Below are 13571 nucleotides of genomic sequence, written 5' to 3' on the forward strand. Positions count from 1 at the left end.
ATAAATAAATAAATAAATAAATAAATAAATAAATAAATAAATAAATAAATAACAGTTTCATTACTACAAGTAATCCGTTCAGAAAGGAAAACCTCCCAAGCTGCAAGAGAAGTCGTCAACCGAGGAGCCAATGAACGTTTGATCACGTGATATGAACTGCGCTACATCCTACCCAAATACGAAATAATCATACTGCTGGCCGGTCGCCGACTATTCCGAACGGCATGGTCCTCAAATACTAAGGGACGAGATGGCTCAGTGGTTAGAGCGCGAATTTACAAACGGGAAGGTCTGTGATTCGAACCCAACTTCTGCCCCTCAAATTCCCCTGTCTAGGATTCGGCAACATGGTAGTATCCCTCCCCTCGTGCTTCTTCCTGGTGGCATGCAGTTGGGCCAACGAAAGTGGGCTACGCCTGAACAATTATTTAAAAAAACACTAATCGGGAGGTCCGTTGTTGAAATATTTTGGAAAATGCGCGCTGCTGATGAGTCTAAACAATGCTGAAACAGTTATAGATTATCTTTAAGCCTGTCAGTATAGAATGAGTTCACTTGCAAAATGAAATCTGTGAAAATTCAGCTTACTTAGTTTTGAATTCAAGACTTCACTTTCAAACAACAGTGTACTCTGTGAACAACTGCTGTCACCCAAACATCTCAGTACTCGACAAACTGCCCCTCTAGCCATGAACATAACCCGGCACGTAAGCTGCCCCATCTAAAAGTGAGCTTCATTAAGACACTAAAGTGTAGTGGTGGGACCGTGCGGCCAAGACGGAGACGATTTCAGCTGCTCGTAACTCAAGAAACTTATATGGACTCAATAGGACAACCAAAATAAGATGATCAAACATCAGCCAAGCAGTCGATGAAGCGGTGCACTCGTAACCAACCCACTTAGGAGCACTGGGTGTTGGTTTCATCAGTAGTTCAACAGGCCCAAAGTGTCACCAGCCATATCCAAACCAAACACATATGAACGCTGGACCATCAGTCACAATCCAACAACAGTGATCGAAGTTTGTGGAAAAATGTCAACCTTGAACAACACAAAGCACTAGGCTCGGATGAACATATTCCATCTCTATTTAGGATAATAGACAACACTTGTGAATCAACTCCCTGCCTTGGTGGGATATTTGGACCGCTGGGGAAAATATTAGTTGAATGGGGAACCGCCACTATTGACCCTGTGTCCATAAAGACCAATGCATCATTTGCGATGGATCACGTATCACCAGCCTCACCAACCAAGGTTCTAACAATTTTGACACCTGTTATGGTTTACCCACTAAGCCGATTGAGCGAACAGATAATCCTTGAAGTCAGGGCCTCAACCAAAGCTGCACCGATCAACAATATATTTTACGACAATTGCTGGAACTGCATCATACACACTAAAGAAGGACCTCTTCTGGTCTTCCTTGGCGTCAAAAGTGCTTTTGACCCCGTAAGCGGCGCTTTGTGGAACCGTCTCATGGAGAACTGAGTTCCGTTAAAACATAGTTAAATTCCGAAAGCACATATGTCGTCAACTTCGAGTGTACAAAAAACTACCATCCAGTTTTGCCATTTTAAGTGGAATCCATTTAATTCTATTATAGACGATGTCATCAAGGCATGAGCGTAATGCACTAGTCATGAGGCTGCTGAAAATTCTTAGACGGTCCACGACTGGTTTCTTGGGGCTCACCAGATAAGCGTAATCCCTGAGGTTCCGTCAATCCTATGTTCTACTTGGACCCAAATTGCACGAACTTAGCGAAGTACACTCATTTGGATGCCAATTCGGTTTCGACGGGAGACTTACCTGGAACCTAGATCAATCTTCCCTTTATGATGTTCTTAAGTCCCCAGTGAAAACCGAATTGGTATGCCGATGGTTGTATGAAGCCAAAATGTTCAACACTTCTAAATATGGCGGCATTGAGCTACTATCAGTGAGATCTAATCGGGACCCACTATCCACAAACGGATAATATTGGTTTATGATTGTGATAATCGGGCACGAGATGCCACTGACAAGAGGACGATTTCCACTTGTCGTTTTGGATTGGACTCTTCACTATTTCTGGAACATCACCGTGTACTCCGACCAGGCACTTGTAATTTGCTGCCTTCGACTGCTCTCTCCAGGTCCATGCAGTATGCACACACCTCGTGTAGCCATTGAGAAGCTGGTGGACCCAAAATCGAACGAACCCGCTCCTCGAACGCCTGTCGATGTCGGGCATAAACGACCATTAGGAAAAGATATCCGAAGGGCTACACACAGCCGGAACTTCTGTTTGCGTTACAACCCAGGAAGCCTCAACCAAGCATTGGATCTCTGATAGGACCGTGGCTTTGCTGAAGGCCGGGCGACAGGTTCCTTCTGGCCGCAGCCACGGCTCCGACCGGGGCCTCATTCGACACCAGGTGAAACTGAATGTCCGTACAGACCGAGAAGCTTGGTGGACCCGAAAGGTCGATGAAGTGGATGATGCAAAAATACTGGGAATGTCCGCAATCTGTTCTATTTAATTGGCTGGATTGGTCCTTGGAAGCCTCTTGTCAGCGAAAATAACGCGGAGCAAAACGGCTCCCTGATACCCAGCAAAGAACGCTTGGACCACTCGGAACAGTAGTTTGAACAGCAATTCACTTGGCAACATGCTACCTTCAATCCGGACTGCTGGCCTTTAGCAGAAAGGTGGACAGTAAATATGGAGCCTCCTTCAACTCAAGAAGTGTTCGAGTCTCTAATCAAGTGACATCGTGCGCCTGGTCCTGACAACCTTCCAACTGCTCTGTTCAAGGATGGTGACAAGTTTCTCAGTCTTAACTCCTTGGGTCTACCTAGAAGAAATAGACCGTCCAGAAAACTGGTATGAATCCATAATAGCGCCCCTTTTCAAAAAGGTACCTGCAATGAATTTAGTGACTCCAGGGATGTTGATTTGGCTTCCGTTGTTAGAAGACTTCTGACGTCACTGATCTTTCGTTGTCCCACGGAAGCGCGCGAAACAGTAACTCGTAAGAATCAAGGGGGATTTCGACTGGATAGAGATCGCCTTGACAACATCTTCACACTCCGTCAGATGTCAGAACAAGGCCACATGCACAGACTATCCACAATCTTGGTATTCCGACTTCAAAAGTGGGTTCGATTCTGTCTACCAACCAGCGTTGTTTACTAGATTTGCTCAACAGAGTATACCCCAGAAGTTTATTAACATGATTCGATCCTTATATTAACAATTATCATCACTACCATCATCATCATTGTCAGTTGTAAGAACCGCGTACTTGTCGTGCAGAAGTTGTAGCTGTCACAGTTTCGTTCACCGATGATTTGGGGAGGTGTGGTAGGTAGCTGCGCATTGGAGGCGGGAGCGGATAAATTGGTGCGTTAATACAGCACTGTCAGTGGACTGTTAAGTGGGGGAATGGGGAAGAAAGCTATGCATTTAGAGCACGACAGGGCCATGTCTGACAACGTCTCTAACCATTGATGTGGCTGGTCTTGGTGTTCCACCCAGGAAGAAGGCAATGACCAGCGCAGCGGAGTTTGCTGGTAATGACTTTTGTACTTCACTGCCTAGTCATTGTTTGACCGCCTCGGGCTCGTTTCCACTCTTCACGTGGTTGTGCGAAAAGAACCCTTAGGGGAAGTCAGACGACTGACATACGCAGCACGTGGCCAAGCCAGCGCAACCTATGCAGTGTGATCTATCGAGGGTGAGTCATTCCTCCCGAACACTACTCGACGTACGTCACGCCTACGCCACAGGCGAAGCAGGTTCACAAAAGCTGATTTGGCCTTCCCAATCCGGATGGGAATTTCATCTTTCGCCGGACCACCGAGACTGATGCAGCCTCCCAGATAAACAAATTTGTCTACTACCTTAATCGGTTCATCCGCAAGCATGAGGCTAGGTTCGAGCCCAACCAGTCTTGCAGTAGCACGATGCACTTTGCAGGTGTGAAGTGCATGCCAGATCGTGAGGCAGAATTAATTAGATTATTTGATATTGTTTGAATTGCCAGTGTCAGATCCCAGAAGAGTTATGTCGTCTGCGTACCCGACATCTGTGAGCGGACGTCCCGGGAGAATTTCGACCCCACAGGCATTAAAGACTGGTAGTGAGTCTTCCAGGATCGCATCAATGACGAAGCTGAAGAGGAAAAGTGAAAAAGGGCAGCCATGTCGGACATCATTTGATGTGGTGAACTCAGGCGAGAGCTTCCCGTAGACCTTTACACGGCCGCGGGAGTTGGCTTACAGAGCCCTAAGGAGGGTCAAGAATTTATGAGGGGCACCTTTGTTCCACAGACATTGCCATAGTGCCTGATGGCCTACAAAGACAGCTTTCAGATCGGCAAACACAGCCACTGTTGGCTGCTGGGAGCAGTATCGCTGTTCCAGGTGAAGGTATGATCGATGCGTCATCTTGGAGGTCGGAACCCAGCTTGGTTTGCTTGTCTCTCCCTCCTCCATCTCCCAGCTTTCGATTTCCACCAGAGCTCTCGGTTGAGAAAAAGCTGATTTTTGCTTTGCTTTTGTCAGTCAGCGTTGAGCAGACAGCATCAGTCACTAGACAAAGTTGGTAGAGTAATCCGGGATACGGATTTGACTGGAACGATGCATAGATTGGTTATGGAAAAAAAGAGGGCTGGATACAGATCGTCCGGTCCTGGTGCCATCTCACGTTTCAGTACGGCATTTTCGCACCTTATTACTTCTACGAAAGGGCGATCAAGGTTTACATTCCATCCACTCGTATGCATTATATCTACCGGCTGTATTGCAGGAGGCCAGCTGAACTGCACTTCGAAGTGTTCGGCCCATCTCCCTAGTCGACGTGTTTGCGCGTGAATTAGTGAAACATCTTCCAATTATCGCTTTGCTGACCTTTGATTCTTCAGGGCGAGTGGATCGAGTCAGTTGACATAGGGAATGGATAATAGCAAAAGCACCCTAAATCCCTCCCGATTTCGATGTTCACCAGAGCAATCGGACATTCCCCAAACTCCCCATTATTTGGCGTTCGAGAGATTTGCGTGCGCCATCATACTCGTTGCCTGCTGGAATGGCTTTCCTGGCATCAATCATGAATTTCGACCTCGACGGCATCCAGTGGACTTGTTACCGAATTGGAAAAGTCGGCCAGACAGCACTTAACGTCGCTAGCATAACTCCTTTCACATGTTGCCACGCTTCATTCACATGCTCACAGTCACCACGGTATTGCTCCACTTTGAAGAGTTGTTGGGCTAACTCAGATCGATACTATTGAGCTATGACAGTTCTTCAAAGACAGTGGGTTGGCACGCTTCTTGCTGACTTGTCTGAGCCTGAAGGGAGGCGAAATGATAGGCGTGCATGCGCCATGACGTGATTACATTCGAGTGTTTTGTCCCAGATGGAACGGCAGTTTTGAATTGTGGCCCTCCACCGCTGGCTGATGGCCACGTGGTCCAACTGGACCCACGGTTGATTTGCGTTTTCGTGGCCGCCATGTTACGCGGTGTGAACGTTTATGTTGGAAGTTCGTACTTGCCGGAAACAGTTCATGATCAACACACAACTGAAGCAGTCTATCTCCGTTATCTGTAGGACAAGCATCGACTCCAAATTGACCGCTCAAATGTGATTCCGAAGAGCTCAGACGACCAACTTGCGTACTCATATGGCCTGCAAGGATCACAACGCGCATCTTGCCTGACGAATGAGCTCGGATAGCTCTCATGCTTTAGAACTTGCATTCTCTGAACAAGTCCTTAGGAATTCAAACAGAAGCACTGGAGGTTGCGCAGAATTTCACATACCTTGGTAGTTGTATTGGCTCTGACGGAAGTGTCTGACGAAGTCAGTTCAAGAATCTCATAGGTCAGGAGGCCTGTTAATTTGCGTCAATTGTGCCATCAAATAGGTATATCAATGTGTCATAAGGATCGCACGTTAAAGGCTACAGTCAGTAATGTATCCTTGTATGGTGGAGAGACGACCTATGAGGGTAGATGGTGCGAAGCGTCTTCGGGTTTTTGACCGCCAATGTCTCACGAGTGTTGCTAGTGTCAGCAGGTTCCTAACGAGGTAACCAGAAAACGGACATTTGGTTGCGCAACACGTACTCCACTCGCGGATGATATCCAGCACCATCAGCTGCGGTGGTTCTGGTATGTGCTGCGCATACCGCAACGTGGACTACCGAGGACAGCATTGTTATCGGTGTCGTCTGTAGAATGAAGCAAACTGCAAGGTGGACAGCGCGTGATTCGGCAGAAGAGCGTGAAAGAGATTACGCAAAGTTTCGGTGTCGCTGGTATGGTCCACATTCCAGGATAGGTTACCCGTGACCTCCTCCAACGCTACCGATATGCTAGCATCAGGTCGCTCAGTCACTCACTCTTTTCACTTTAATGCCATAAATATGACAAAATAAAAATTGTGGTTGCATGGAAGTGAAACACTTGTCAACACCTATTGCTGCTGTCACACACACACACACGCACTATATATATATATATATATATATGGCGTTTAGCTTTAGCATCCCTTCGGTGCCTAGCTGCCATGCCATCCGAAGGAAGCACGAGGGCTGGGATACTGACAGGTTGCCCAAGCCTAGACAGGGGAAGTCGAGTGCCAAATGTCGGGTTCGAACCATGGACCTTCCGGTCGGTAAATTCGCGCTCTAACCACTTGGGCTATCTCGCCCAAGTTTTGTAGTTTTTCTACAGACGAAATGGGAAGATGAAGGACACTGTTATCAGCTTAAGTTCTCCTAGTTAAACATGTATTCCGCAACTTCCCGTCATTAACGTGCTTTTCCTTTCTAATGCGTGGGTGTTGCCGGCCGTCAGAAGCCTTCCGGATTAATCACTGATCTGGATGGAGTCACCGAGGTCATATTTTCCACTTTGCTTACTTTATGCCGTTTGTTTTGGGTGGAAAACGGATAAGCTGTCACCGCTTGCAAAGCCCAGAAAACCCTGCAAAAATATCCATTGAGAAGAGTCACAGAAGCTGCACTTGCTTAGCATGATCCCCGGAGCAAAAACTGATTAGTCGTCACTCGCAAGATGGTTGCCTCAGAAATTATCACGGTCACGTAAAACAACTCGGCTTTGCGGTGACAATGCAACCTGTCATCAAAACCAAACAGCTTTGTCGGCTTTTTATCCGCACGGTCACAAGTAAACAAGGCGCGTTCGAGAAATGTTCAGTTGTCACTTGGACTTTGCGTTGAGCTCAGATGGTCAGCTAGACATTGGCTGGAGATTTGACAACCAATTTATGAGCATAAAATGTGTCCAACAAATAGGTTGAGCTCAGATGGTCAGCTAGACATTGGGTGGAGAGTTGACAACCTCCAATTTATGAGCATGAAATGCGTCCAACAAATAACTGTTGCGACGATCCTGTACAGGTTAAAGGTAGGTCGAAATTCGGTTTGGGTTGACGGGTTCAGTGGAGTGATCTTCCAACCGCCAGCGTCTGAATGTTCCTATTCAATTCAAGGCGAATGAAACCCTTCGAAATGAAAAATCTACGGACCAAATCTACCCATGCCATTCTTGTCTAGGCCCGGGCATCGCAATGGTTCAATCTTCGTGCTTCTTTTTAGAAAAACGTCGCTCATTAATACCCTTATCGAGTCTCCTCCTCACTGAAATAACCGACACCGAATGTGGGATACAGAAACAGCATAGCCTAGAAAAGAGTTATTCAAAATTTCCCATCAGGAATTTATGCCGCCAGATAAAGTTGGGTAGACATACTTGGGCGGATATCTGGAGCACTTAGAATGTGTCTGGCAGCAATAAAAAATTCTTTGCGCATGTTCGTCACCGACGGCGGGCAGTTGTACAACAAATTCATTATTCCCATTACTAGATTCGCAGAATGACGTTCAACAAGATCCTGTAAAAGAAAACGATGGAAGGGAGAGACTACTGAACAAAGAATCGCTTGTTTGGTCATCGATTGAACTAAAAAAACAGGGTGTAATCAAACGATTACTCATGAAATGAAACCAAACTACGGAAACTGTCCGCTTTTTGTGTCAAATCGGCTTTAAACGAAAAGCGACATTTTCCAAGTAAACTTGTGGCGCACTGTGGATACCAATTAACGAATTTCGGCGCATTCTCATAAGACCACAATGAATGACTTGCGGCTGAACATCATTACCCTGCTTTCAAAAGCATACAATGCAACCATGCATAAGAACTACATACCTCCTGTCCATTGCTATGAGGAAATTTCTCAAGTTTTCGACACCAATGACCGGAAGTTCCGTGGTCCGAACCTGACCTCTGCCTCTCGAACTCCCCTGTCTAGGCTTAGACAACCTGGCAGCATCCTAGCACTCGTGCTTCCTTCGGATGTCATGGCAGTTAGGTACCGAAAGGGTGCTACAGCTAAGTGATTTCTTATCCGAGCCATTTTCCCGGAAAAGAACGCCTTGCAGTTGGAATAATGAGTTCAGAAGATAAAACTTAATACTGATAATAACATAATAATAATATAATGTCCTCCATGCAACAACTAGAACATATCTTACGTACGTCCTATTGTACATTGACAGTGGTGTCGCACCTTTCCGTACACAATAATGTGCATCTGCAATGCATATTCACCTAGCCTGGTTTTACTGAGCGTCCAACTTCAGGGGAGAGAAGCGCTATGATATGTCGCCAACTGTTGTGCCATGGAATATATATAGCAACTTAATGTCCGATCCACCACTATTCTATAGGTTTCAGGTCTGCTAGCATTACTTACCAAACGTTCTCATACATCTCATACTTTATTTCATACCGAAGTCTGTGGCTGTGAATAGTGATGACCACGTAGTGGGATTAGCTTAGGCTTCAACACTATGAAGGCATTCTAAAAACACACTTCACTTAACAGTTCAAGTGGCCCAAAACAGCCGATCTTTCGTAAACACAGACGCAAGAAAACTAGCACTTGCTGGAAGTGTTGAAGGTTAGTTAAAAGTAGACTTTTTTTTACACAGATTTCCTGTTGACTATAGTCTAAGGTTGTCTAGATACATTTCTTAAAAAACGTGCTACAGATCGTATTGTACCACATACCTGGTAGATTTTGATTACATAGGCCAGGAATGATAAAGTTTTCACCTGTGCGGCCATGAAGTCGACAAATATATCTTGATCGAAACGAGGATTTTTTCTGGAAGGAAAGGATATTTAACCAGTACACATATGAACGATAAACAAATGCGTGAGTCCACATCAAGGGCGAAGTAAAAGATGCCAGATTCATTCATCCTCAAATAAGATTCAGACATTCTCTTCTCAATAGGCTACAAAAGGGGACAGTTAAAAGTAGCGTCGTTTGTGGGATAGCCTATTTTAGGAGGGACTTTACCAGTAAAGTCTGAGAGGACTTTAGAGGACTTGCGTCTACTTGCATTCTTTGTGTACTTACTGAGATAAAACTCAAAGTTCAAGACCTGTGCGAGGACAGAACTACACCGATACCTAAACATGATAGGCGAGTAATGATATTCTAGCCAATGAGCTCCTACTCTTCCGCGGCACCAGGATGTAGCCTTCATTCTTTACTCTATCGCCACTTTCACGCAGTGCTCTCTTGAACCCACAAATTCTGATCCACTTCTCTAATCATTCGGTCGTGCAACTCGCCTCTATTTTACAATTCACATCCAGTTAAGATCCCCAGTTGCCGAATGGAAACCTCCCGTCATTCAGTAAGACCCCATTAATCTCAAACACTTCGAACTTCTTAAAGGCTTCAGTTATTTGAGTCTCAAATAGATGAGCACTTGTTCAGTCCTCATTGTTATGCATGTGATTACTGTTCGGGTACCCAAACCGGAAAATTCAGAATCAGCAAACACTCACCTCTGTACATCAGTCGGTTTTAAGTTAATGAAATCCATTATAAGCGGGATGAATTCCGAAACATCTTGGTGTATATGCTGCTTGAAAAGCTGGTACATGAGGACAACCAGGATCGGAATCTCTTGCATCACTTTCAATGAGAAGCACGATTTGGGCAGGATGTGATACTGCGGACATATAAAAGTGTGGATAAAAATACCGTTTTGAAGGTTCCATCTTCCTTAGGTTCTTGCGTATGGATCGTCGTAATAGTGAAAGTTTTAGAGATCACATCGCCGACTTCTAGCTCATCAAAAGATTGTACTTCTATAGGTGAACGAGGATCGAATATGTTGCTCGCTTCATTTTGTAGTCCCCGATAAACTCGGCGGACAAAGGAAAGAAAAGATGTGACCTGAGATTTAGGGTGGGGGAAGAATGACATACATCTAGAGAGAAAGATGGACGATAGTATTTGTGAAGATCAATAATCAGCTTCACACACAGTAGCACATTCTCCTCGTTTTCGACCTATTGCGTAAGACGTTAAAAAGCTTTTGTACCTCAACTAATTTGAACAAAAGGCTTAAAATGGATCGTGCATACGGCCGCACGTGGTCCCCATTCGGTACTTTTTGCAAGATCTCTAAGCATATACGCCGTAGTTGTTGAATAGGAGATTCCTGGAGAATCTGTGGCTCAGTAGAACTGAGAAATTTCTGAATTCGCTCACAGACGCTGTGGATGAGGTCGGGAAACTCTTTGTCAGTTGACGAGCTCTGAAAGTACATAGAGAAAATAAGGATCAATACCTCTAGTCCATCACAGAGTTGGTGCCCACTTTGGATACGGTCCTCGAAAGCTGAAAAATGATAGAGTTATATCAACACTCACCGAGCGTTTCATTGAAGAAATCGCAAGCCTTGAGTTGAAGAAAGCTGCAAGCACCGTACGTCGAGGTCATTTTTGGTACCAGATCGAAACATAACAGTGTGCGTGACCTTGGCCCGCAGTTCAAGTTTTCTACCCTTGCTAGAATCGCGTAGCTATCCAGCCACTGGTGCGACTTAGCGAGTTGTTCCCAGCTGGCTCATAATATTTTGGTCTCGTGAAATATTTTCACTCCCGACGCCAACTTCATGTTCTATCGTGATCAAACGAAGTGCAGTGAGCGGAAATTCTACTCCACAGCGATGAGAGCGTAAGTAGCGATGCTACGAACTTTTGTCGTTTGGTTTGTGCAGACCAACTAGAGCCGCCGAACAACTTGAAAAAAACCGTAACTGGATATCTTTGTGATTGTCTGTATCCTGTGTGCCAAGCCCTGGGAACACGTCTCACCCGAAAATATTTTAACTAGAATTAATGTTATTTCCAGAGCACAAGAGGTGCATGCACAGTGAGTGAAGTCCAACTCACTTCCGGATTAATCGGAAGACAATTCTGCGCCAAGCTTTTGAAGGCATTCCGAAGGCGAGAGAATTCGAAGAATGCAATTCTGCGCCAAGCTTTTGAAGGCATTCCGAAGGCGAGAGAATGACCTCGAAGAATGGGTGCGAAATTACTTGTTGAGGTTGTGAAAGGACAAAATTTGTTCAATGTGGTCAATAAAATGTAGGAAGCCAGTTGCCCGTAGACGCTTCTCTGAGAAAGGAAGAAGGAACGCGGGCTTAACCTAACTGTGAGCCCTATCGGGTTTGGTGGTGCGTTGGTTTGTGCTATTAATCAGAAGCCGGAGTCGTTTGTTGTAGGAGGTGAGTGGTTGTGGACCGATTGGAGGGCTAAGGGACAAAGTTGAAGGGACGGCAATTATAGTCACAATTGAAGGCACCAGGGTGCAGCGCGCGACTCGGCCCATCTGGACGTTTTTCACAATAAGGAGTGGAAGGAGTTTCTTTTTGGCCAATCGTTGCAGTTCTGAAGATTTTGTTAAGCTACATTGGGATGTCAGGGCTGAAGGAAGGCCCAGTAATGGGTCGCCAATACAGGGCGTCCTGACTCCCGTGCTATTTCTGGTGGATAACCTTGTGCAATCTTTTGGGGACAAATTAGGGATGGTGTGAACAACCACGGCAATGAAGAAGGCTGGGGTAAGCTTGCATATCCAGGCAAGCTAAGAGCGCCGAACAGTATCCTCAGGTTGCAGCTTGTACTTCAGCAGTCGAAGGCATTATTTCCCTCTGCACACATACTGCGCCACTCCAAGATGCATGGCAACCAGGGCAAATCCAGGCCATCATGCTTAGTCGACGACACAGCAAACTTTTATGCATTTCCTGAGATAAGTGGCACTCTAGATATATTAGAGGTAGGTGGGAATTTCACGCTAACGGATGTGTGGCAAGTAGATGAGCACATCGTAGTGCAATGCAATAGGCTAACCTTTCCGACCACAAACTGGATTTTCTTCAAAGCATGTTACTAGATTTGCGAGATGGCAAGTATCCGATCGGCCATCAGCAGAAAGCTCCACCTGGCAGATGTTTTGTTCCGCAGAAGGTAGTCCAAGCTAATGACATAGCTCAACAAATTCAAAAGTACAAGCGAAATCAGCCACTGGAAAACGAAAGCCGCCGGCATGGCAAACTAATTAGAACTTACTGCTGGAGTGGTAGAAGTGGGTTGTTAATCACCACGTGAAGAAAAAGCGCACCATCCTCTTATGCGCAGGTGGACACTTTCGCGCTGGAATTAAACAAGTTTAGCGTCCACTGTACATCGTGGAGCTCAGTATTCGCAAAATGAAATTGAAATTTCGAAAGCTATTTTAACGTGTTGATTTAGAAGATTTTTGGTCCCTTCAAAGGAAGCGCTTGATGCGATATCGTTTCCATGCCCTTTTTAAGAGGGTATAGCGTGGATTTATTCATGGATTCACGGATCGATACACGGGATCAAGGATTTCGCTTGAGTTTCCCGGGTTGGTTTTGTTTTTCACGTTCAGCGGCTAGCGTTCACCTGAAAGATACGTGAAAAAAAGGGAACAGCGGCGCTCTTTAAGTTCTCAGTCCGGAGAAGTTGGCTCACCAGTGCAAGGACCCGCATTATTAATTGTCTAGTAGTGCTTTGAACTGGGTTCTAGATGGGGCGTGGACAAACTTTGGAGGGAGATTGTTCCGCGTAGCAACTACCCAAAATGAAGAAAAGTTGCTTATGAAAGTATACGCTCTGGGATTAAAAATTTTACCATGTGTTCGGCATGTGTTTGCTTGGTCAACGGTGAAAACTTGTTGGCAAAGCCTTATTCAAACAGGGCATAAGTAAGAATTAGGTCCATTCGGAGGCGACGGGAATCTGGGCGAAAGAGATCAGGCTCCGCGCGACGCGTTTCGTAGTCCACGGGTTGGAAACTGGTAAACGGTTTCGGTGCAGCACGCAGAACACGCTCAATGAGGGTTTGTAGCCACCCGTTCACCCACAGACATGACTGTTTAGTTCACCGCCACTCACCAATCACGAGATCCCTCTTTTCTCTTACACTCACAAATCATGCCACATGATCGAGCCTCACTTGACCACACATCTCAGTGTATCGCTAAGTCACTGGACTCGCCTTTTTCCGTTGGCTTACACACTACAACACACAAGAGTGACTCATTTGACACTGCTTACCGCCTGATACGTGTAGCAACAAGTTATGTGCTGATACCCACACACACGCAAACTGTTCTACATATGGGAAAACAACAAGCAAACACAACACAACT

The 13571-nt window shown here is 45.6% G+C and overlaps 1 protein-coding gene across 1 annotated transcript; it reads right to left on the reverse strand.

The window, feature by feature from the left end:
• Positions 1-5731: 5731 nt before the first annotated feature.
• On the reverse strand, positions 5732-10828 carry T265_11848 (hypothetical protein; the record flags this gene model as incomplete). Its single annotated transcript, XM_009178637.1, has 10 exons — positions 5732-5787; positions 6080-6241; positions 7771-7912; positions 8306-8455; positions 9094-9190; positions 9886-10052; positions 10085-10279; positions 10312-10395; positions 10428-10726; positions 10759-10828. 10 exons carry the CDS (start codon positions 10826-10828, stop codon positions 5732-5734), a joined length of 1422 nt encoding a protein of 473 aa, XP_009176901.1.
• Between the last annotated feature and the right edge of the window lie 2743 nt (positions 10829-13571).

This window comes from Opisthorchis viverrini (assembly GCF_000715545.1).
Source record: "Opisthorchis viverrini unplaced genomic scaffold opera_v5_614, whole genome shotgun sequence".
In the NCBI taxonomy this organism is placed as follows: Eukaryota; Metazoa; Platyhelminthes; class Trematoda; order Opisthorchiida; family Opisthorchiidae; genus Opisthorchis; species Opisthorchis viverrini.